Raw genomic sequence first — 26092 nt, 5'->3', positions numbered from 1 at the left:
AGAACCCTCCATCCACCAGGATGAGATTCCGACCTCTGTGGGTGGGGTGTGGTGGAGGCCACTGGCCAGCCGGAAGTTCACAGGCTGGGCTCAGTGGGCAGAGCACCACCAGCTGGGAAGCCACCTGCTGGCAGAAAAGCAGCAGAAGCAGCAAGACAAGTCCCCTCCTTCTTGCAGTCCCTCCAGTGCCCTCTGCTGGCCAGGCCTAGCATTGCATCAGCTAGGACAGGAGAAATGTTTGCAGGGTCCGGCTCCAGTAGGACCGGACAGCAAAGAAGGCTGGGTTGGGGGCAAGAGGAAAAGGCTCCAGCACGCAAAGAGTGTCAGTGCTAGTCACTTTGGAAAATGTGGTTATTTCTGCTAAAGTTAAACCAACTGCTTGATGGCCCAGTAATTCCACACTCTTAGGTATTTAACTAAGAGAGATGAAAACATGTATCTCTAAAGACTTGTTAACAGCAGCTTTTCCCCTAATGGGCCAAACTGAAAACACTTCAAATGCCCATTGGTAAGAGAGCAGATAAAGAAACTGGTAGGGTGGCCGGTTAGCTCAGTTGGTTAGAGCGTGGTGCTGATAACACTAAGGTTGCTGGTTCGATCCCCACATGGGCTACTGTGAGCTGTGCCCTCCTCAAAAAAAAAAAAAAAGAAAAAAAGAAAGAAAGAAAAAAAGGAAAGAAAAGAAAACTGGTAAGTTCATGCAATGGGAAATGAAAGAACAAATTACTCACACAACATGAATGAATCTCAAAACCATTGTGAGCAAAAGCAGCCCGACACAAAAGAACACGCTGTAGGATCTCATTTACACGAATGTGCAGGGCAGTCAAAATGAATCCGAAGTGAAAAGCGTCAGAAAGGTGGCTGCTCTGTATGTGAGAGCTCACTGTGGTGATGGAAATAGGATCGCAAGAGACGTGTGGTCGCAGGGTGTGTGAATTTGTGGGAATTCACCCACCTACGATTCAGTCTGTGCGCACCCCACTGTGTGAATTAGACCTGACGACTCGCAAAAGGGGGAAAGAGCCTCTGATTGAGAGCTACATGAAAAACGGGGGAACACAGAAATACAGGTGATGTCTTTTAGTTTTAAACCAAATCAAAAGTTATTTTGGAATAAAACTAGACAACCAGCAACATACAAAAATTACAACTCTCCAAATTGCTTGTAAAAAAATGCTTCCGCAAAATTGGAGGTTCTTCCTTCTTGTCAGAATTTCTCATCCATATTTCCGACTTCTTTTTCACTATTTCCTACTATTAATAGTTTGCAAGCTAATACTGAGAAACGCTTCGTTTTGCCTACAAACAGCCCGAGGCAAAACCTGCAGTTCTCTGAGAAGTACGCTAGATGGCAGTGTTGGTCCTCTCACGGACATGTCTCAATTAAGAACAAATGCTACTCCCCGCACTTGAACTGGTTTACAGAAACGCCAGCAGCTCATTCTGAAATGCGATTCAAGGAAGAAAGTATTATGTAAGAGATGGTATGTGGTTTCCAATCACAGGTCTTCAAAAGCACAGCCTAATTTAAGACTCCTCTAAAGTCTGCTTATCCTCTTTCCACATTGTGTGGCTGCTTGTGTTTATGATGACATTTTTCTTTTTTGCTTAAACATGCCTTCTCCCCAAGTTAATGCTCTAAGATACTAAGCGAGTCCAGGGCACAGCTAAAGCACCTGGCCTGCCCGTGGTGCTCTGGCTCCTTAGTGAGGTTTCACCTACGGGCGGGCGGGGCTGGGTCAAGGCACCTTTCATGTTCCTTAAGGCAGGAACTTTCCAGACAGAGGCGAGGCTTAGCGACACCAACCTGACTGTTGATCTGGAAACCGTCAGTGCTTCCAGGGGACCCAGGCCTGAGCACAGTCGGAGACATAGCCATTCACCTGAGGCACTTCATGATTTTCACGCTTCTTCTGCACCTTAGCACTTTGATGACTGAGTGTGTACTTTCACTTTTTAAGACTTTTTTGTTCTTTTTAGTATATACTGTTATCAAACAGGAACTATTTTGGGCTGCTTGTAACACACCAAAAATAACAGGCTTTAAAAAGTGCGTTTCTCTCTCACATAAAAGAAGTCTGGAGTTAGGCAGTCCAGGGCTAGTGGGATGGCGCTGGGGTCGACAGGAGCCCAGATTCTGCCACTGTTCCAGGGTGGCTCCACTGCCAAGGTCAAATCAAGGCTGAAGACGGCTGCTGGAGCCCCAGTCATCAGGTATGTGTTCCAGAAAAGCAGCAGGAAGGACTCTGTAGGAAAGGGCCCACCCCAGATGACGAAGGTCACTATGGAGAACGGGTCCCCCCATTTTCCTCTGTGCTCCCCCTCCTGACAAGCACATGCACAGATGCACTTACACGTGGACGCGTGTTGTGGGGGGGTGCCTGCTGATTTTCCAGTGAGATGTTATGCACATCTCCACATCTTTCTGTCCCCAACTGCCACGCCTGTGGAAATCCCTGCAGGGTAACGGAGCTTTTCCCTCCTTCACACACTACACTGCTCGGTGTCCACGGCCCTCGTTTCCGAAGCCTTACCTTGGGCAGGCATCACTACTCCTAGTACTTGGCCAGTACACTGCACAGACGTCCTGACGTTATGGCCAGAAGGGAGGCCTGCTTTCAATGTCCGCAGATGTTCCCAAGAAGCTGCCCCGCCTCCACAAGTTTACCAGCAACATGGAAGGACTTTTCCCTCTGCCTCCCCAGTAAGGACACAACTCTTTCTAAACCCTGCCAGCCAGTGTGCCGGCACAAAGACACCGGTTTCTATTTCTCTTACTACTAACTGGAGTATTTCACGTTTCATGGCCATTCGGGTTTGTTCTTTTGTGGACCATCTATTCATTAACTGTCCTGTTTTTGTTATTTGCTCCTTCCAAATTTTTAAAAAGCTTTCTGTACAGTATTCATTAACCCTTTGTCATCTACATGACGTCTTTTTTCCCACCTACCTCTCGATTGGTTCCGTTACCCTTTGCCATACAGAGTTTCTTTATTGCAGTCACTGTGTGCCTATCTCCTCACATAGCTCCTGGTTTTCAGATCCATGTAAGCGGGGCACCCCTAGACCCACAGCGGCAAGCTATCCTTGGGCATTTACTATCCAGATAAGTTTTAGGATATTTTTGTCCAATTCCAAAAAGATACATCACTGGGATTCTAACTGGAATTGCATTCATTTACATAGACAGTTTTTTATGGAGGAGTCTTCCCAGGGACGCTTTTTCATCTGTTTGGATGTCTTCCAGTCGGAGCTCAGGACGTTTTCCTCGTGTGGGTATTGATCCTACACCTTTACTCTGAAACGTACAAAATGTTTTTTCCGCCACAAGGGAAAAAGCTGGTGACTTTTGCATCTTTAGCTGGTACTCAGGAGCTTTACCAGCTGACTAATGTGGGGCTTGGGGCGCTGACCCCACACGCAGTCAAAAATCTGCATGTAACTGTGACTCCCCCGAAACACAGTTGTCCCTTGGCATCTGAGGGGCATGGGTTCCAGGAGCCCTGTCGATACCACGCCCTGTGGGTGCTCATACAGCACACAGCAACCCACACGATCAGCCCTTGGCACACGCAGCCTCCCAGCCACAGACGGAACAGAGGTATTTATTGAAAAAACCACACATAGAAACCACCCTGATCTGCGCATTTTGGGGGATGACACCGAGCAGCCAGTCAGAGGGGGCCAGCCTTGCCTGGGGGGAGGCTGCGTGCTCGGGAAGTGGCCCCCCACACGTCAGTTGGATTGTGGACGGAACGCGTGAGCAGATGTGAGAGAAGGGGTGCACCCTTAGCTGAGGGGCCGGTGATCCAGGGACCCTAGCCCACTGGCCCAAGTGCAAGTCGGGGTTGCCGTGGGGAGCCCGGGTGGGGGTATGGCCCTGGGCCCTATCTGGTCCATGGTGAGGGTGCCCACAGATGAGGCTTGACTCCAATGGAATGTGCTTAAGAGGAATGCTGGCCAATGGGCTGCATGCTCTGGGAGGGGTCCTTTCACACCCAACCTTACTGATGGCAGAGCTCACCTGGTCAGGTGGGCCTATGCGCTTAATAATAAAGGTTGAACATGCCAACTTCATACGCAGAAAAAGAATGTGCATATAGGAAGACCTGTGTAGTTTAAGCCCGTGTCGTCCGGGGGTGGCTGAACCTTATGATAATAGTGGGTCGTCCCTTCTCTTCACTTGTTGAAAGAATCTGAGTAGAATTAGTGTTAATTCTCCATTAATGCTTTGTAGAAAGAACATTTGGTAGTAGAGCCATGTGTTCCCAACCTTTCCTTTTTGGAGAGGTTCTGGATTACTCATTTACTCTCTTTCCTTGTCATAGATCTGCTGAGATTCCCTATTTCTTCTTGAGTCAGTTTCGTCAATTTGTGTGTTTCTAGGAAGTTGTCCATTTCATCTAGATTACCTAATTTGTTGGTGTGTGACAGTTCACAGTATTGTCTTATAATACTTTCAATTTCTGTAAGGTTGGCAGTAAGGTCTTCGTTTTCTTCTGGTTGTAGTTATCTGTCTCTTCTGTTTTTCTTAGTCTAGCTCAAGGTTGGACCCTTCCCTCACTCCATATACAAAAATCAGCTCACAATGGACTGATGATTAACATAACAGCTAAAACTATAGAACTGTTAGGAGAAGACACAGGAGTAAATCTGCATGATTGCAATCTGGCAGTGGGTTCTTTAACACCAAGAGCATGAGCCACAGAAGAGATGAATTGGTAGTCATCAAAATTAAACCCTTTTGTGCAAAGCACATTATCAAGAATTTAAAGAGACAACCTACAGAATGGGAGAAAATATTCGCAAAGCACATATCTGATAGGGTTTAACCTCCAGAGTATGTAAGGAACTCCTGCAACTCAACAACAACAAAAAAATCCAATTCAAAAATATGTAAATGACCTGAATACACATTTCTCCAAAGAAGAGACACAAGTGGCCAAAAAGTACACAGCTAACAGCATACTCAATGGTGAAAGACTGGAAGCTTTCCTGCTAAGATCAGGAACCAGGCAGGCATCTCATCACTCCTGTTCAAGAGTATACTGGAAATCCTAGTTAATGCAATAAGAAAAGTATTAGGTTGGTGCAAAAGTAATTGCGGTTTAAAAGGTTAAAAATAATTGCAAAAACCACAATTACCTTTGCATCAAGCTAATAAATAAAGGCATATAGCTTGGGAAAAAATAAATTAAATTCCCTTTGTTCAGATGACATGATTATATAGAAAATGACAAAGAATTGATTTTTTTAAAAAAGAAAAGCCTCTGGACTAATAAGCAATTAGAGCAAGGCTGCAGTACACAACACTAATATATTTCAGTCAATTGCCTGCGATCCAGCAGTGAACAATAGGAATTAAAAACACGATGCCACTTTCATTAGCACCAAAAAGGAAAAGAAATATTAGCTATAAATCTAACAAAATATGTACCAGATCTGTATGTGGAAAACTCTTATGAGAGATCTTAACAAAGAAGATCTAAATAAATGGAGGGATATCCATGTATTTGGATAAGAAGACGTAATCTTGTTAAGATGTCAGTTTTTCCCAACATTATTTATAGCTCCAACACAAGCCCCACCAAAATCCCAGCAAGCTATTTTATGGACATCAACAAACTAGTTCTGAAGTTTGTAGGAAGAGGCAGGAGACCCAGAACGGCCAGCACAGTTGTGGAAAAGAAAGACAAAGCCGCAGGGCTGACTCTCTCCAACTTCAAGACCCACAGCTACAGCAATGGAGACAGTATGGTATCGAATCAAGAAGGGACAAAACAGATCAACAGAACAGAACAGAGGCCCAAAAACAGACCCACAAAATTACAGTCAACTGATCTTTGCTAAAGGGGTAAAGCCAATTCAATGGAGAAAGAACAACCTTTTCAACAAATGTTGCTTAAACAACTGGATATCTGTATGGAAAAATACAAACCTCAACCCCACATTACCACCTCTATCCTAAAAACAAAACAAACAAAAATTAAAACTTTAAAATGAATTACAGACTTAAAGTCAAAACTATAAAACTTCTAGATGAACCTTTGCAATCTTGAGTTAGTCAAAGATTTCTTATATAGGATACACATACTGAAAACACCATAAAAAATAACTAAATTAAATGTTACTAAAATGAAGAATTTTACTTTTCAAAATACTCCATTAAAACCACCCAGGCAAGCAGACTGGGAGAAAATACTTGCAGTGTGAATCTGACAGAGAACTGTGCCCAGACTGACAAACTCATTCAACTCAAGAACACAGACGAACCCCAATGAAAAGTGGGGAAAAGATTTGGAACAGATACCTCACAAAAAGACATAAAAATAATAGTCACACGAAAAGATGTTGAAGACCAGTATTCACAAGGAAACGCGTCACCACGGGACACCACCCCTCACGGGCCAAGTGCCAGACGCTCTTCACTGGGGCAGAAGTGCAGAATGGCGCAGCCACTGCAGAACCCTTCGCTTGCCTAAGGAACATCTTTGAAAAGGTACATACACACGTGACCCAGCAGTACCACTCCTAGGTGTCTACCTACAGAAACAGGACATGTGTCCACACAAAGATTAACACACAGCCATTCACAGTCTCTTTATTCGCAATTACCACAAACCTGAGAACAACCCAAATAACCATCCAGGTAAACCGATCAATAAAATGCATGACAAGGAATGAAGTACTAAACACAGTTACATGGACGGACCTGAAAAACATGCAAAGCAAAGGAATCCAGAACAGACTAAATCCTGTATGAGTCCATCAACGTGAAATTCTGGAAAGGGGAAATTTGTTCTAGCCATGGTTCTCAATCAGCGTGCTGTCTAGAGATCTTGCGGTTGGCGTAACTGGAGAGGGTTGTGACTGGCATTTGGTGGGTAGAGGCCTGGTGCGGCTCGACACCCACAGAGCGCGAGCGCGTACATGAGAGAAGCAGTGAGAGCCCAGGCCCCGCAGCAGAGGGCAGACCGGCAGTGCTGGGAGCTGACTATAATGAGCACAGGGGATTTTGGGGGTAATGGAAGTTTCATCCTCTTCACTGGGGTGCTGGTCTCAGAATGAGCACACCCGTCAGAACTCACACTGAACCCTTAAAATGGGTGTGTTTCACTGTATGTAAAATTTACCTCAACAATGTAGTTTTTACAAACTAAACCAGTGAGAGGAACAGAAGTAACAAAGGTCGTAGTCAACACTGAGCAAGATGGAGACTATTCCAGAAATAATCAGGAAAGAGCAGGAGTGGTTTTCTCTGAGGGTCAGAAGCAGGGGTATCCAGGTCCTGGATTTTTTTTTAAATAAATTATATATATTTAATAATTATATATATATATTTTTTTAACTTTTTTTTTTAATTGGGGAAGGGGAACAGGACTTTACTGGGGAACAGTGTGTACTTCCAGGGCTTTTTTTTCCAAGTCAAGTTGTTGTCCTTTCAGTCTTAGTTGTGGAGGGCGCAGCTCAGCTCCAGGTCCATTTGCCATTGCTAGTTGCAGGGGGTGCAGCCCACCATTTGCGGGAGTCGAACCGGCAACCTTGTGGTTGAGAGGACGCGCTCCAACCAACTGAGCCATCCGGGAGCTCAGCGGCAGCTCAGCTCAAGGTGCCGTGTTCAATCTTAGTTGCAGGGGGCGGAGCCCACCATCTCTTGCGGGAGTCGAGGAATTGAACTGGCAACCTTGTGGTTGAGAGCCCACTGGCCCATGTGGGAATTGAACCGGCAGCCTTCGGAGTTAGGAGCACGGAGCTCTAACCGCCTGAGCCACCGGGCCGGCCCTGGATTGTTGTTTAACAAGCCTTTTGCCACTCGTGAATTTTGTAACCATTTGTGTAGTTGTTTCGGAAACAGCCCCACCGAGCACGCCAAGCGCTCTGGCCTGCCCTGTGCCGCTCCCCCACTGGCCACTCCACACACCAGGGACCCAGGGACCCGCAAAGCCAAGGGCCAGCCGCAGTCAAACCCTGGCTCCCTAACATGGCAGACGAGGCCTGAACCTTGATGCCAGACACAGCTCTGGCTGCTGCTGCCTCCCTGGTAGCAGCTCCTCCTGCTAAGCTTGGAATGCCCACTCCCCAGAACCCCCGACGGGAATGCTGGCGCTCAGCTCAGAGCTGCCCCAGAAGGTCCAGACTGCGACACTGTGACAGACACACAGTGCTGCCTGGCACGCTTGGCATCCTGAGGGCTTCCTGACTGCTGTCCAGCTGCCAGCTGGGTCCCAGTTACAGAAGCCACCCACATGTGGCAGGTCCCAAGACCTCCACACAAGCAACTGGGCACGTCCCCACACTGTGACCCAATATGTGCACTTCTCTCTCCTATTTCCTTACCAGGGAACTCTGACCCTCGGGCTTGGGCCCCCAAGCTGTCACCTGGCCGCCTGCAGGCACTCAGTGCACGGTCCCAGGCGGTTCTTCAGCAACCCGGACCGATGGGATCGGCTGGTAACAACAGGTCTATGTTCCTTCATTTGGGTTTCTTAGGACGAAATAATTTCAGTCTCCCGACCAGACACTGTTAGAAACAGAAATGCAGTCTAATGCTTTTATTGTCTTAAGAAATATACTCATTACCGGGCAATCTCTCTGATTTCCAAACTGTGAACTAAAAATTGTAACTTAAGTAAAAATCTGAAATATACAAAACTGAAGTTAGTTTTACCAAAATTAGATATTTTCCCTCATGGAAAACAACTTAGAAAGTTCCACATGGTTCTGAAAAAGGACACAGCTTTCGCCTGTGGTAACATGGGAGTCCTGGTTTCTCCTATGACCCAGGCTTAAATCACTGTAACAAAACAGAACATACAAGGACATTCTGGAACTTTCTGTACAAGAGTAGACGCTGAGATTTACCTGAGTGAATTTAAAGCAAAACACGGTTCTCTTTTCAAACGAAGTCTTCTTTTGGAACCATTTTCCCCCAAGCGTTTAACAGTGGTTTTCCATTTCTGGAAAAGACGGGGCTTTCCAACCTTCCCACAGGAAAAGAAACAGTGCTCTCCGGCCACCGCCAAAGAGAAAGGTAGCAGGTGGAAGCCCCGTTTGTTTGGGTGCTGGGGTGCAGGATAATGGGTCTGCAGAAGGAGCCGGTATCCATGGGGGAAGGGTGCCTCCAGGAGTCAGTGGGCGCACCTGCCCGTCACCTAGGAACTGAGGACGATGAGCTTGTGGAGCTGGTAGAGGAAGGTGTTCCTCCCTCTGCTGCCCTTGGGGTCCGCCTGTTCCATGACCAGCTTCGGATCCACCTGACGGGGCAGACAAAAGGCCAGTCAGGCTCGGCAGTGGGACTTCGCTGGATGTAAAGTAAATAATGGGAACAAGTAAAATCATACACACACGGACACACAGACATGTATGGGAGCAGAAAGCATTCTAGTTTTCAAAGAGTATTTATAGAATGCCTCTCTATCCATAACATGCAATTCTATATCCTGATAATTCATCTTTAAAGTCAACTTACATAGTGTGGACCTTTACTCAGAAAGCTCCCACATGCTCCCTCCTATGTAAGAGAGGCTTTAAAGCATGCAACCTTTCTAAAGCTCATCAACCTCAAAATGAAATCTGCTTTCAAAGTGAGTCCTGCTATTGGCTTCCAAGGCACGGCCATTCTGTGGGCCAGAGGGTGGGGGTAACTGCCCTCTAGTCACCCCAGCAGAGCTCTGTGCAGGATGAACTCTTCCTGAGGGCTCTGGAGACGGAGGCCCGTCAGGGAGCGCGTGGAGGAGCCTCTAGACTCAGACTCAGGTGGGATGATGCCACGTGCAGGGCAGCCTCTCTCTTGAACTGCCAGAGAAAGGATGAACTTCCACCCAAGCTGGGTTGTGGTTTTTTTGTTTCGTTTGTTTGTTTAAGGAGGGCGCAGCTCACAGTGGCCCATGCGGGTGTTGAGCCGGCAACGTTGGTGTTATTAGGACCACGCTCTAACCAACTGAGCTAACCGGCCACCCCCCAACTGGTTTGTTTATAAAGACGGCCCTGGCTCTAGCATTAAAGGTTAAATTCCTCCCTGGGTTCTTTCCCCTGAAATCATTTTATTCCATTTTCTAAACTGTGCAGATTGTAAAGGTCAAGGTGCCCCAAATGGGACGTGCCCTACTGCATGGCTGCTGTGGTCTGAATTGTGTCCCCCGGTCCATATGCTGAAGCTGTGAGCCCCAGAGAGGTGGTGTCAAGAGGCAGGGCCTTTGGGAGGGATGTGGGTAGACGTGATCATGAGGGTGGGGCCTCCAATGGGGTTAGTGCCCCTAGTGAAGAAGAGACCAGGCCCTGGGGGGGACACAGCGAGAAGGTGGCCATGTACAAGCCAGGAAGAGGTCCTCAGCAGAAGCCCGCTGTGCGGGCCCCTCATCTCCAACTTCCAGTCTCTAAAACTGAGAGAAAATAAACGTCTGCTGTTGGAGCCACCCAGCTGACGGAATCCTGCTGTGACGGCCCGAGCAGACAAAGACAATGCCAGTGTACCCTAAAAGCTGCTGCAGACATTGCTGTTCTACCGAAACCACAGGACAAGCAGCCTGGCTCTGACTCTTCACCAAGGTATTCCACAGTGCTGTCTGGGCACCGCCTGCCTGCTCTGTGACATGCCCCAGTGACCAGAGAGCCACCCCCGCCTCCAGACTCCGCTCCCGGCCCCTCCACGCCGCTGTGCGAGCCCTGGCTCCATCAAGGAGCCTGTCTCCATCAATCCCGGAGGCAGGCTGCTCACCCTGCGCCCCATTTCTCACTCACCTGATTCCACTCGTATGGCTTTTCGTGCCACTTAGGAACAACTCTCTCTCTGGGTTTCACCCGACAGAACAAACTAAAATTTAAATACGAGAATTAAGTCATCTTAGTGATACATTAGTAACTGAAAACACTACTGTAATCTTTCTAAAAAGATCTAAATCCTACGTCCTTTCCCTCATAATTGTAACCAAGTGTAACAGAATTATAACCACAGCAAGTTTAAAAAGGTCAGGTTGATGGTCACGACCAGAGAATCCCTGAGCCCACCGAACAGTCACAGCAGAACAGACAACGGGCTGAAGCAGCTCTAAGACAACCCGGTCCCTTCACAACCATGGGGGCTGCCCCACTCCTGGGTCAGAGGCTGTGCGTCCCCTACTTGGAAGCAGCACGGTGAATGGGGACATCATCAGCTCAAGCACATTTAATGTTTCACAACATGGATTCTGATCAGTGCCTGTCGCTCAGGCACGTTACGTTCACTTTGTGCAAATGCACTGACATGACCTGTGTGCACTTTATGTGGGTGCAACTTCAACACAAAGTCTATGTAACAATATTTTATGGGAAAAAGTGAGGACAGAAAACTAAAATTAGCCTTTCTCACAACTGCTAAGACAGCTGTGTATATTTCACACCTTTTAAAGTGCTTGTACAGCTAAGAGAAGTCCACCCGAGACGTATATGGGAAGGGGTGGAAAGCCACCATCCTATCAGATGCCACAAGTCAACCCCAGCAGCACAGATGCTCTCTCGGGCCAGGAAGGACTTGCCGGCAGCCTGGGAGAGCTGTGTGAGGCGGGAAGGCAGGACTGGATGTGTTGGAAGGTGCTGCTTCTCTGCGACCCACTGCTCGCTCCCGGCCTCCTCCAAGCAGGCCCGGCTGCAGTGCCACTGGGTTTGGCCAATGCGGGTCAGTCCAGACGGTGGTGAAGGAAGGGGAGGTCAGGGTGCATATCCCCAGACCCCGTTCCCCGGGGGCGCTCCATGGAGGGTCTCCCCACATAGCCTCTCAGCCTCCAGGCCCCCAAGGCACCGCTGCTAACACCCCGGGCTGTGGCTTCCCTCCGCCCTGCCCGTGCTGTGTGAAAGGGTCCCTTACTACACTGTCCTCTGCTTTGGGCCTGGGTCCTGACCAATGCACAGGGCGAGGGGCTGCTGTCCAGGGAGTCGGGCCTACGGCTGGCCCTGGACTCACTGCAGAGGCCCAGGCTATGACCTCTCCCAAACAACTCCAGCATTCACGTCCGGACAGACAGGAAAGCCGACGGGGCGGGAAGCCGCCGTGCCGTTGCATGACTCACCCTAAAAGCTTCTGACGGGCACTGTCCTGTAACTGTGCGATTCGCTCGGGCCCGGGACTCTTCGACCGGTTTGGTCCATCACATACCAGCTTGTTAATGGCAGCCCTGAGAATATTGATCTGTAAAGAAATGGCAACATAAGTACTCCTATGGTTCCTATGGTTCCACAACGACTGAGTGTCATCTCACATTTAGGTAATTCAGAAACACTCAGAGCCCAAATTCTACGACTCTCATCAACGCGCTTTCCGAGCAAATACTAAATAAAACAACATGAACAACATCAATAATTACCACCATAATTTAAGGAGCAATGACAAAAGAAATTAAAACCCAGCAGGAATGGTTCTGACTTTTCAAATTGCCATCTTAACATTTAACATCATTTAACGCCCGGCGTCACACAGCTAAAGTTCACATGCATCACACACGTCCCTGTCCCTTCGTCTGTAATGTGTGTGCAGAGCCTAAGGAGGTACACACGCCACGCGTGCTACCAGCCTTTGTGGTGGTTCCTAAACAAGCTTCCCATTTTGAGCAGCTGACAGCTAAGCACGCCGGCGCCCAGCCCGTGCCAGCCCTCGTGTCTCCTCGGCGCATCTGTCAGGACGGGCTCCGGCTTTGCTGCGTTACTAGAACTGAACTTCAGGCCGACCGGACCTGGACGGACCAGCCCAGGAGCCGATGCAGGGCCCACACTGCCCTGTGGTCATGTCTTGCCAGTCTCCTGTGCTTGGGGCAGCCTCTTAGGCTTTTCCCGTTTTTCAGACCTTAACAGTTCTGAGCTGTGGTCAGGTATTTTGTGGGAGGCCCCCATTTGGTTTGTGCCATTTTTCTCATGATCAGATTGGGGTGATGGGTGCTGGGGAGAACCCACAGAGGTGGGGTGCGCTTCTCTTAGTGTCTCAGGATGTGCGTGCCGTGCCCATGACGTTGGCCTTGAGCACCTTGCTGGGTGGGTCTGCAACTTGCCCACTCTAATGTCTCTCTTCCCTTCCCCACTCTACTGTCTGAGAACAGCGCTAAGTCTAGTCAGCCCTCCAGGCGCTGTGTGGGGGAGGGCAGCTCAGCTCCACTTCCGGGGGCAGGATCTGTGGGGGATTCCTCTGTCCCTGAGAGTTCTCTCCTCTTCCCATCTGTTCACTTATAGCCAATGGACACACGGATACTTATTTCACACTTTGAATTACAATTTAATACTAATTATCTGTTTTGCCCCTGCTCTTTCGGATTAACTCCGGTGTCCTTGTGACCCGCCCCTTTTTGCCACTTCCTTACTTTCTGGCACTAGGGATGCTCCAGGCTCATTCTGTGTTCTCCCTGCCCCGCCCTAGAACCAGCCATTAATCCCAGTAGCCCTGGTTCCTTTGGCTGGAAAGCCCTATCGGAAACCACAATCGAGGCCTGGGTCTGTCATTGGCTCTGAGGTATCAGGCTGCACACCCCGCTACCTCTCTGCGCAGGTGCTGACTTAGTACTGACCGGGCCTCGGGCTGACCACACCCCAGGGGGCCTTCCAGCCTTCCTTCCACAGCGCTGCAGCCCCCATCCAATGACACCTAGTCCCACACCCACATGCTTCTTCGACCACAGGCACATGGAAAGCGGCCTCAGAATTAACTTGTCCATGAGAAGCAGCTTCGCCAAGCAGAGCGGTCGGTGTTCTGTGAAGTGTTCGTCGGCCGCCTTGCTGTTTCCAGTCAGAACCGGTTTCCAAAGCTCCGTTTCCTCCCCCTTCATGCAAAATTTGCCGGTGTCCTATCTGGTGTGTGTGTGTGAGTGGAGGTGTATACATATGAGTGTGTGGGTGTTTGTGTATGAGTATTTGTGGGGGTGTGGGTTTACGTGTGTGGGTACGTGTGTATGAGTATGTGTACATGAGTGGTTGTGTGTAAGTATGTACGTGTGTGTGTGATCACACGCGCACACACACACCTTGATCGCACACACGAGTCCCAGTCTCAGGAGGGACCGTGGAGGGTCTGACAAGCGCACTCGTGCGTCCGTACCCAGCAGCAGGCTGAGCCGCTCCTGGCCTGTTGTCCTGGGTGCCCTTTGCAAGCCTTCCCTGCACCCTGGTCCACTCATCTGTGTTCTGTCCCTGGAGCTGAGCCTGTGACAGATGTCACGTGGACAGAACCACACAAGGCGTGGTGACACGTGAGCCCCTGAGCAGCCGGCCCCAGCGTGCTGTCCACTGCCCTGCTGACGCCTTCCAGACTGCACCTTGTGTTGAGCGACTATGCACTGCCAACATTCGGCTTCTACAGGAGGACAGTTCCCAAACAGCCTGGCGGTGTCTCATGGCAGGTGGGTGTCTAACTTTGAAGAACCTTGTCTTTTTAAGTCGTTCCATTCTGCACCCACCGACGACAATGAGCAGACTTCCTGCCCCATGTCCCCCGGCACTGTTCCTACCAGGCCTTAGACTTCAGCCATTCTCAACGGTCTGAGTGGTGTCGCTGTGGTTTCACTGACAATTTCCTGATGACCCAGGATGCTGAGCACCTTTCATTTGTTCACTGCCATCCATCTTTGAATTCAGTTGCTTGCTTTATTACTGTGTGTTAAAAGTTCTTTATATATTGTGGTCTCCTAGTGTGTAGCTTCTCTTCTCGTCCTCTTAAAGGGTCTTCTGCTGAGCAAGTTTGTAATTCTGATAAAGTCCAACTCACCATTTTCCCCATAGACCACGCTTTTGGTGTTGTGTCTACAACTTCAGTGCCAAATCCAAGGTCACGTAGATTTTCTCCTATATTTACTTCTACATTTTCCAGTTAGATCTAGGACCTAAGGAATATTCTAGAAGTCCCTTTATGCGAAAAGACCCATGCCGAGGACCTCACCAGCAGGGTTCTGGGACTCGGGACCTCAGCCTTCCTCCCACTGCCTTCTCTGCGGCTCTGCCCACCTCACCTGCAGCGTGGGGCTCGGGAACAGAAAGGAATCCAAGTGCTCAGACTACCTGCTTAGGACCAGAGTTCCCCTAACTTTGTAAAGTGCAACTCAATAGAGTCATTAGAACAATGAGACATGGAAACAAAAGCACATAGAATACAAGCCCAAATTTCACGTTAGATTCCAAAGCTGTAGCATTGCTGTGTCAACTGCTCCACCCATGTGAGCGCTTCACCTTCACGCCCGTGTCACCCCATCCCAGACAGTGCAGAGGTCACGGCCGCACACCTGTCAGCTCTGCGAGCCGACCTGTGCCGGGGGAGGATGCAGCGGGCCAAGCCTCACTGTCCTCACTTCCCACCATCATCAGGCAAAGCTGGTCAGCTAGGCGTGGTGCAGGGGAGGCTCACAGCAGCCTTTCTGCCCCGGGGCTCAATCCATCGCCCAGAAAAGCCTCCCGAGACAGAGCACCATCTCGGTCAGGAAGAGGGCAGTAACGGGCACCTGAGGGACAGGAGCATCTCCAGGCCGGAGCGCATGTCTGTTTCACGCACCGTGTCAGACCCCACGCCCACGAGCTAGCACACCAGGCGAACGGGCAGACTTACCTCTACGATGTCCTCCACGCTGAACTGGACGTCAAATGCTAGCTCGATGTCATGCTCTGGCAGGATGGGGGCCCCCGTGGTAGGGCTGCACCCCAGGCCACAGAGGAGTCCAGTGTAGCACTTTCCATCCCCATCAACCCTATGAGAAGTGTGGAGAAGAGTTAGTATTCCAAAATTGGCAAGCCACGGTTTTAGTGTTAAAGGACCTGACCGAAAAAGTTCTGCCAACCTAGTAAGGAACTAATTTCATTTCTGCATTTCCTCCACCAGTTTTTATACCAGAAAGAATAAACCATATATAGTTTTAAGTTAAATCTTTTAAATTAACCCATTAGTTAGAGTTCTAATTCTCACTGCAACAGAAAAGACAACATAAGGAATATTTCTATCACATGCAGTTTTTTCCCCTTTTTGAATCATTCCATGGGTTAATTCTTAGTGAGATTTCTGGAGAAAAGGTTACACACATATTTCTGACTTGGAAAAGAAGTCTAGCACTTAGTACATGATGTCTGTCCCACCCTCCCGTCCTAAAACAACTGTCCCCACTCCTAACACAGAGCATCACACCCCCGAGTTCTCAGTCTGTTGTCCTCTCCATGTGTACTGCCACCAGCGTGGTCCAGGCCAGTGCTGCTTCACACCCAGACTAGTGCCATCACTTTGTGACCAATTCCCCACATCTGCTCCTGCTTCTTCCATCCATTTCCACACAGCAGACGTCTCACTTCCTTGCTCTGGGGCTTCCTTCTTGTATTTTGAACACCAGGACCTACAAGCCATGGTACAGTCCGGTCTCTGCTTAGCTCCTCCCCGTCATTTCCCCTCCCCTGCCAGGCTCCAGCTTCTCTGGCTTCCTTATGAACCCCTCCTGCAGGGACCCCCACACCCCCAGAGCCCTTGGCCTGCCAGGCTCGTTCTTGTGTTCAGGAATGAACTTAAATGCCAGTGCCGCAGCTCAGTTATAAAATATTACAGTAACACATTATTTTGAGTACATTTGAAAGTATTCCAATTTTCTTTGACTCTTAATCAATTCAGACCTTTTCCCGTCATCTAAATCAATAAAGTTTTGATGAAATAATCTAGGCAAAAACAGTTTTCTTCTTAGTCCTGAAGATATACTTAACACACAAAAATACACATTCTTTTTCACTTTAATGAAAATGAAAAAGAATCCCACTTCCAGACGTAAACTACTGCTCACGTGGGATAGCACTAGCTTGCCCACAGGAACCATCCTAGAAAAACAGTCTGGAGCCGCCCAGGCTCAGGCACGGAGTCTTTGCTCACCTGCTCTAAACCTTAACTCGACAGAGGAGACTGAAGCATGGGGTTCAGTTCTTTTCCAGGGATACTAAGTGCTGATCAAGACCACAGGAATATCCTTACTTCCTCTGTAATGTATATTTCACACCCCAATTGAAAACTGCAGAAATTATGACAGGGACAATAGAAAGCACATGCCACACGAGGCCCCACAAGGGCACGCTGTGGGCAAAATTCACCTGAAACAACTTACTCAGGAGCTGATGCTGGCATGAGCTGACTATGCTGGGTTTGGAAGGGCTAACAGGCGAGGACCAACTATTCCCAGCTAACATTCGAGAACTCCCTGTAGGAGCCACGTAAGGAAATCCATTTCCTCAAAAGTTAGATGTCGACCCGGAGCTTCCAGTAGGAGGCTGTTAATTGCTCTACAGGGAGCAGTGCCCTCCCCTGAGCAGCGCTGAGCAGCAGCCGCTGTCAGAGTCCGTTATTCTACTTCCCATCCTCTGTGAGCAGCTGACTCTCCACCCCGCTGGCTGTGCGGCCAGAGTGCTGGTGCAGGCCTCACCCCTTAGAGCAGGGAACCTCTGCCAGGGACCCCGCTTCACGCACACGGAGCGTGGCCCTCACGGATACCGCCACATCCCGTGTGATGACCGCGGCCCTTCTTCACAGATGGGACCTCAGCAGCTGGTGGGAGCACATGGCACGGCCCGCGCGTCACCACAGCCTGCCTTACCACTAGACGAGTCCCTTTCTTAACACTCTCGTCACCTCACACTTCCCACACTTAAAAGGCCCCTTTGTTTTATTCCCCTATTTTCTAAGGCTTTTTGAAAATACGGGATATAGATGAAGACTCTTCTAAATTGCAAAACCAGTCCATGAATACACTGCAGACAATTCCAACCGCGTCTTAGCACACAGAGCGGTAGGTCGCAGCGTCCAAAGGTGGCAGGAGCAGTAGCTCCCACCCAACACGCTCCTCTGACAGCGGGACGCTGCCACCTGCCAGTGAGCACTGGGGTCTATGGTCCTGCACCTCGGGTCCAGCAGGGGCTGTGAGCGTGGCAGGCCTCACGTGCACGACTTGTGAGGCTGCTCATAAAAGGTGACGCAGCTTCCAGGGCGTTCTCGCAGGACACTGCCCCCCGGCACCCAGCCCCAGGCTGTGAGGAGGCCACACCTAGGCCTCCAGCCCCCAGCCAGGTCAGCCTCCAGCCTTCAAGTCTCCCACACGAAGACCCAGACGCCACGGGGCAGAGACAAGCTGTCCCTCATGGAGCGGTCTGAATCGTCACCCACAGAATGAAAAAGGGCTGTCTGTGGGTGTTATGCAGCCATAGCAACAGAAACAAACAGTAGAAGTGGAAGTCCCCGTCCAATCCACTCTCACTTAATTGTGGACCCTTTACCTGGTAGGCCTTTTTGTGGCTGAGATCCCACCTTGCGCATGCCTGCTGGCAGTACTGCTGTGATGTGGCTTACCTCCCCACCCCGAGCCACGGGCATCTCCCAGCTCCAAGAACCACGGGAAGGAGGGAAGGGCAGCATCACAGCCCCACACCCAACACCCCGTTCTCAGATTCTTTCCGATTCTCCTGGGGTGCCAGGCTCTGTGGCTCTGAGCACCTCACCCATCCAGGGGAGAAGCCCCAGTGGTCCCACCTGCTCATGCCCTGACTGCTCCTACTGTTTTGGAAACGCCGCGGGGACGACCCCTCTCCGGGAACACACCCAAGCCAGCAGCAGGCCCCAGGACACTGAGCGTCTGGGGTGAAAGGAGCTCGCCCAGATCAAACACCTCGTTCATCTTCCAAAGTTTCTCAGAAATGGCTGCTACTGACTCAATGAATTAAGAACTACCTCACACACGACCAGAGCAGACTTCCGATGAAGAGCCACCAGGCGCCGTTCCCTTTCCTGGGGATCACTGAGCTGAGCCTAAGGATTCAGACAGCTCATCTCACCGCTGTGGTCAGATTGCCCCATTCCGGCTCCTCTCACCAAAGGGAACGTGAAGTGCCAGCTATGCACAAAGCACCATGTCCTGTTCACGTGGAACCTCCTCCTATTAACCTTACTTTTTTTCTAGAAAGATGATATTTTAAGTACCAATTATTTCAGTATTTCTTGAGTGTCCATAACCACTTGCATTTTGGAGATTTAAAAATACACTGTATTACTTGTATCCTCAAAAAGCTTATATTTAAAAGACAGAAGCTTGGTCTAGAGGCAAGAAGAGGGTCAAAAGCAATTGGAGAGGAATTTATGTGTGTGTGTGCCCTTGTCTGTGTTGTATGCACGCATGTCTATGTACATATGTGAGCTGGGGTGTGCACGTGCCTGTCTGTGTGTGTGCACGCATGTGCGTGTGTGTATTCACCAAGTCAGATCCCCACTTCAGCTCCGTATGATCCTTTCTCGTCAGATAATCACATATAGTGTAGTGTTTCCACATGTGTGTCTCCCCTACGAGGACCCAGAAGATACATTTATTCATGGAAATATTTATCACATCATTATTGCAAAATTAGAGCAAAGCCAAATTCCGACATTTAAAGGCATATTAAATCCTTTTGGGACACGAGCAGGCTAGGAATAAATGCATATGTGAATAAAATAGGAAAGTTTAGAAAAGCCATTATATGTCTCCTCAGCAGTATACAATGCAATTACTAAAATGGACATTTACAAAGATGTCATAATACTATGAAAATGTTTGTGAGAAAGGATTTAGTATGACAAAATCTAAAACAAAACATATATATGAGAACACTAAAAATAAATACATTAAATGTATAAAATGATGTTAACTTTTACCCATTCAGATTTTTCTAAGTAGCATACTTTTAGTGGGAAAAACATATTTTTCCCACAATTATTTTGAAAACAAAACAAAAAAGCACTCAGCATTTGAGATTGCACAGCAGATCCTGAAGAGGCTTAACGAGGAAGGATTGGGCACACACAGGGTCCTTCCCGCTAGCTTAACCAAAGTGCCCAGTAGGCCTAACAGACACCCTGGTCCCAGCCCAACCCCGAGAAAAGAGGGTCAAAAGAAAAAGGTGAGTCTCTGCCCCACGATTCAAGTGCGGGGGGGCCCCACCTCAGAGTCTGCCACAGCCATTTCCATCTTGCCCACAAGAATGGAGGCTCCTCGGGACCAAAGCTGACTTCGTTGCTAGCCCTCACCCCCCAACAAAGCCCACTGGTGCTTCACCTGCACACAGTCAGTGCCCCATGGTCCTACTGTGCGAAGCAGCTGCTCCCCAGTCCAGTGTCCAGGAGAAGTGCTGGCACAGTGTGGCACCGAGAGCGCGACAGGGCTGGGCACTCTGTCATCTTACTCATGCCTACCACCCTCCGTGCGGCTCATAAGGTTTCCTGCTGATAACTGGCTGCTAGAAAACTTGGACAACCGTCACCGCCCATGACAACAGGACATCCATCACCGTATCAGCCTCATTCCCAGTGCCACTCTATGTCTTCGGCCACCTGTGACTCAAGCACCCAGGGACACTGGTATGAGCTCCAGGAGCTTCTTTCTAAAATGCATCCGTGTATGGAGGCCTCAAGGTCACGAAGACCTCCTTAATCACCGAAGCACAGCGAGGGTCAGCAAGCAGGGGGGGGGGGGGCGGTTCCCCACCCGGTACTCATCTGACAGCAGCCTGCGGACAAAGCGGCTGGCCGGCCTTACCTCAACTCCATCACCGGTGCAAACAGCATGCTCAGGAGCGCCGGGAGGCCGGGGACATGCGGCATCAGCGTGGTCTCTCTCAGCAACATCGTAGACCCTGCCAGACACGCGGGACGAGGCACGGTCAGGCGTGTGAGTCACACCGCGCAGGATGTCACGGCCTCAGGCAAACACCTCCTCGCACTCAGGCAGCCCCTTTTCTGCAGTCTGACCCCTCAGACACCCCGCAGCAATGGTGTCCACCCCCACACAGGCCTCATCAGGCACTTAAAACTCATCCCGTTTGGGACCCCTTGGGCTTGGCGTCCTTCTCTCCTCGTCCTCCTTATCAGAGCATTGGGTTTGTCCAGGGCCAAGAACCTGGATTTGCTCTCCTTTGTGGCCAAGCAGGATGAACTGACTGATGATCAAGGACTCAATTTCCGCCTCCTTGTATAAAAGGAAAGGAGATCAGGCTCCTTTTCTTAAACCCGCATCAGCCAATCACGTAGAAAATAGCCGAAAGCAACAGCTCCAATGCATAAATGTGTTCACTAGTGAGAGGACAAACGTCCCCTGTCGCCAAAGTCAGGGAGAGGAGAAAAGAGCGAAGGACGGACAAACGCACAGAGTCCCGCACTCACCGGTGGCGTTGACGGACAGGGCGGCTGCCACCAGCATTCTCTGGTGGAGGTCCTCGGGGCTGTCACTGACAATGACGGAGTTGATGCTCTCCTTCTCGATCCAGACACTTCTGAAAGGGAGTCCGAGAGGCTGCTGACCCACTGCCCAGCCATGCACGGTGCCTACCGTGACTGATATGTTTCAAAGCACGGTCACACACACGACACAGTAATCGATGGGGAACAGTGAACGTCCAATGTCCTCTGTGCCTCCTTTCCTCCTGGACCACTGCCACTTCACGCTGGTCCCCCAGCCTCTCCCACGTGGCCCCAACCACTCCGTGGTCCACACGCTGACTACGCCCAAGTCTCTGCCTCTGCCCCAGACTGTCCTGTGCTCCCAACCTGTAGCGGCTGTGGCCTCCGTCCCAGATAGGCCACCAAAGAGCGCGCAGAGGACCTCGCATGGCCCACCCACCCTCCTTCATACACTATCTGCGCTGCATGGCCCATCCACCCTCCTGTCTCCCTCCCATCAGCCCGGTGGCCACAGCCCAGCCCCAATAGGGCATCAGGTGTCGTCCTCTGCTCTTCCTCTTCCCAGCCTCTGACGCTAATCAAGCCCTGCCTGCTGACCCCACACCCAAATCTGGGGCAGCCCGTCCTCTGTCCTCTGTCTCCTGTCTCGGCACCTCTGCCCTGGGCCCTGGATTACCCAGTGCTCCTTCCTTAGGCCCTTCCACTGCAAATGCAATACATTCGTCACACTGGGGCTCGCAGAGCACCGCATGTCTAACAAGCTCCCAGGGACGCCCATGCTGCTACACTGAGAGCCAGGGGCCACCTCGCAGCCCAGCCATCATTGTAAAACGTACCCAACAAGGCCTCCCCACTGCCACCCCCACTGCCACGGGCCCTGCAGGCCCCCCTGCACCCACCTGACGCTGTAGTCCCACGCCACTTACTCAGAAGTACAGACTCTCCATGAACGTCTCGTCCCGCCTGCCTGCTCCCCCCAACACACACATAAACATACACACACACACACACACACACACACACACACACACACACCGCGGACACACACAGAGACCGTGGCAAGTGATCTGCGTCTTTCATGCGTTGGATGTCCCTGGAAAACCTCCAGAAGTAGTCATGGGCCATCCAAGATGCTTTCATAATGCTCTGTGGGACCATCCAGACCCTCGTCAACCTACCTTGTAATTACCACTTTTTTCTTACATACCCCCCCACTGGACCCATAATTTTGGGGAGGACACTGACTGTATTTTGCTCACTGTTGATCCCCCCCAAACTGTACCCAGCTCCCAGAACACAGCAGAATTGCTGAATGAATAACAATTGTAATAAGAACAGAAAAAAACACACGAAGTCTTTGATGCAAGATACTCAAAAATGTCTTACACAGAATGGCTTTCATAAGACAGAGAAAGAGCACCTCAGATTTGGAGCTACCGTGTTTCCCCGAAAATAAGACCTAGCCGGACAATCAGCTGTAATGCGTCTTTTGGAGCAAACATTAATGTAATATAACATAAGACCCAGTCTTATATTAATGGTTGCTCCAGGAGACGCATTACAGCTGATTGTCCGGCTAGGTCTTATTTTCAGGGAAACAGGGAAGGAGAGAAGTTAGAAGTGGTAAGAGAAGGTCATGTATCTCCACAGCTTAGATACAAAGATTCGTTTCTGAGGAGTCTGGAAACACAGGAGCAAAGAGAAAAACTTCCTGGGAAGTCTGAGTAAACCTTACCTGAACTTGGATACTCTGGTCAGACTGTGACACTTCAGTTCATAAGGGTTGAAAGGCCCATGTAGAACGGCCTACACGTACAAAATATACAAAAACGTTACCAAGAAGCAAACTATCAGTTTACATACATTTTATCCAAAAGCTCCTATTTTGAAAAAGAAAACTGTGACTTTTTAGTTGTAACATCTTCAAGATTCAGTGGGGGAAAGGTGCCTTAAAGAAGGTGTCTTCCTGGGATGCAGCCAATTCCTCCACTGGTCTCACTAACATTCCTCACTATGCACTTAACAAAGCCTTGGCCAAACAGGAAGCACTGCAACCACGTTAGTCAAAGTGTTCTTCTTTTCATGGCAGCAGGCCAGCTGTGGGATGGGCAGGCGTCAGGCCACACAGCCTGCTGCATGGGAAAAGCACCGTCCCAGCAGGGAGGGGCATCCTAGAGCTGCGCTCCCCCAGCAGGAGGAAACCCACACCTTCCCCCCCTCTGAGAAACAAGCACAGGTCACCTTTGCAAAGGCTGGTTTAGAAAACAAGGACTAGTCCGAGTATTTCTCTCCACCAAACCCCAGGTAATTCTCTTCTTAATCTAAGCTCCATGGTGAGAAAAGTCATAGCATTAAAAACCAGGAAAGATGAACCAGCTGAGCCAGTGGCCCTCTGCATGCGGTGTGGATGGAGCGGCTGCTGGATTTGATTACCTTGCAATTTGGGGCACCAAGTTTCTTGGAAGAGAAGCTGTCCAACAAAACTTGGGTCAGGTGCTTCTCGTCATCCTTCCCGGGGGACAACACAGACATGTCTGTCATATTTTCTACTGATTTGGAAAAGAGACCCTTGAGAACTTCATGGCTTTGCTGAACAAAATAAGAAAAGTTTGTTTTGTTGAAAGAAAAACTGCACTAAAAGCCCTTCACTCCCAACTAATCCAAGTATTTCATAGGCATGACCTTATTCTTAGCTGATCTCTAGGCCATTCATTGCGTGTTGGGCAGATAATGTTATCAAGTACATTTTAAATTCAAACGACACAAGACAGGACTCACTAAGGGCTCAATTCATTAGCCTCCACTACGGAAATTACAGGAGGAAAATCAACGGCCTTCAACAGCAGCCTTGAAAGTGGCATCTCTGAAACGTTCGGACCAAGAAAAATAGCTTCAGAACCAAGTTTGAAAGTAATAGTTCAAAGACATTTGGAAATGTTTGAAATACTTGAAACAAATATTTATTAATTACTTTCATTTGGGAGATACATCTTGTAATCCATTTTTAAAAACTCCCAACATAGAGAACATTTTTCACACCGACTTGCCATTCCAAGAAGAAAACGAAAAGAGCTTCATGACAGGAAACCAGCTGTCATGCTTTAGTCTCAAAGAAACTTAGAAGACACTGACAACGGCCCCACCGATCTCAATATGAGGGCACCGAACTCTCCAGCTGTTCATCCTCGACCCCCCCCCCCCCCCGCCCCTCGTGCACACGGCGCAGGGCCAAGTGGCTCCCCACCAGGACGAGGTGCGCACCTTGGACTCGTAGCACTCATCGGCGAGCTCGGCGTAGCCCTCGTGGATGAGGACGTCCCTGACGTGGACGAGGCCCTGAAGCCCAGCGTACCGGTACACGTCCACATGCAGGACGCTGTGCACGATGGAGAAGACCTTCACGAGCAGCGCGCAGCCACGCAGCAGGCCAGCAAACCGCCGACTGGCCCCGCCACTCCAGCGCTCGCCACACACCAGGGACCGGGCGGACGGACGCATTCTGCAAATCTTGAATTCCAGCGCCTGTGGACAGAAGAGCCAAGTGAGCCAGCTCACAATAAGTGAAGTGCTCACCCCAATCCTGCTGAGCAGGGTCCCGTCCCTGTGTGCCCACCCGTGTTCTCATGACCCCACTGAAAACGATTCTGGGCCAAGTGAGGGTTTCACAGGCATGGACACTGGCTTCTGCTTTTCAACAGCAAGTTTAGAATAACTATCTCCGTGTGGACGGAAGAGAGCAGGGAATATGTCTCCAGACACCCATTCTGTTGCTTTCGCATAACCAGAAACCTTAGAAAATACTGCTAAATTAAAACTACTTTTTGGCTAAGTGTGAAACCCTCAATATATTTTAGCTCACTCCAAAAACAATGTTGGCAAAACGATCTATGGCGATATATATTTGGAAAGAAGCAGAAACCAAAGTTGGCTAGTGTGATGTCCCTTCCCGCTCTGGGCCTGGGCGCCCAGCTGACCTCCAGAATCCTTCTAGCTCCCAGCATTCACACTGCAGGGCCCTGTCTACCGTACCTGAAATGGAAGTTCGAGGAACTGACAGGGAATCTCCATTAGAAGAGCCAGATCTACGTGACATCTGTTACCATAGTCTACAAAAAACACCTAGATATAAAGAAAGGGCACATTATCAGTGGGCACGGAGCCCAGCCCATCCTGCCCGACACACAGCGACATCCCTTCCTCAGGCCCCATAATCGTAGCAGCCCCAGTTCTGAGCTTCAATCCACATGTCACCGAGCGAAAGAACTTTTTTTTCCTTTAAAAAAAGTATAACTGAAATACAGTATTGTATCAGTTTCAGGGGCACACCATGGTTACCCAACATCTACACACCTAAAGGAGCGGTCACCGGCCAGCGCAGGAGCCGGCTAACACCGCCCCAGCCGTCACGGCATTACTGACGCCACTGCCCGTGCTGCGGTCTGCATCCCCACGGCTTGTTTTTGTTGTATAACAGAAAACGTAACCCTCTTCTTACCTTTCACCTTCCCCCTTTTAGATTTACCACTTACAGTTGACATTCAATATTTTATGTGAGTTTCAGGTGTGCAGCACAGGGCTTAGACATTTATAGAATTTATGAAGTGATCTCCGACTAGTCTAGGACCCACCTGGCACCACACATAGTTAGTACCACATTATTGACTGTACTTCTTAATCTCGTCACCCTTTTCACCCTGCCCCACAACTCCCCTCCCACCTGGCAATCATCACTTTGTTCTCTGTATCTATGAGTTTGTTTCTGTTTTGTTTGTTCATTTATTTTGTTCTCTAGATTCCACATATAAGAGAGATCATATGGCATCTGTCTTTGGGTGGCTTACTTCGCTCTCCATAATACCCTCCAGATCCATCCATGTTGTCTCACATGGTAAGATTTCATTCTTTTTTATGGCCGAGTAATATCCC

General features: G+C 49.6%; 1 protein-coding gene across 1 annotated transcript in view; it reads right to left on the bottom strand.

The window, feature by feature from the left end:
- Window positions 1–8522: 8522 nt before the first annotated feature.
- The window catches only part of TDRD9 (tudor domain containing 9), a 66680-nt gene continuing 49110 nt past the window's right edge, over window positions 8523–26092 (bottom strand). The window contains exons 23-32 of the mRNA XM_081048494.1: window positions 25196–25285; window positions 24428–24688; window positions 23600–23755; window positions 22902–22972; window positions 21149–21258; window positions 20526–20622; window positions 15554–15692; window positions 12048–12166; window positions 10744–10816; window positions 8523–9257 (exon numbers count right to left, since the gene is read on the bottom strand). Of these exons, the coding sequence (XP_080904620.1) occupies window positions 9156–9257; window positions 10744–10816; window positions 12048–12166; window positions 15554–15692; window positions 20526–20622; window positions 21149–21258; window positions 22902–22972; window positions 23600–23755; window positions 24428–24688; window positions 25196–25285 (1218 nt within the window). The 3' untranslated portion in view covers window positions 8523–9155. The remainder of the gene's footprint in view (window positions 9258–10743; window positions 10817–12047; window positions 12167–15553; window positions 15693–20525; window positions 20623–21148; window positions 21259–22901; window positions 22973–23599; window positions 23756–24427; window positions 24689–25195; window positions 25286–26092) is intronic.

Source organism: Rhinolophus hipposideros (assembly GCF_964194185.1).
Source record: "Rhinolophus hipposideros genome assembly, chromosome: 5".
Classification (NCBI taxonomy): Eukaryota; Metazoa; Chordata; class Mammalia; order Chiroptera; family Rhinolophidae; genus Rhinolophus; species Rhinolophus hipposideros.
Note: the sequence above shows the minus strand (reverse complement) of the source record. Positions and strands in the feature narration are given on the sequence as shown.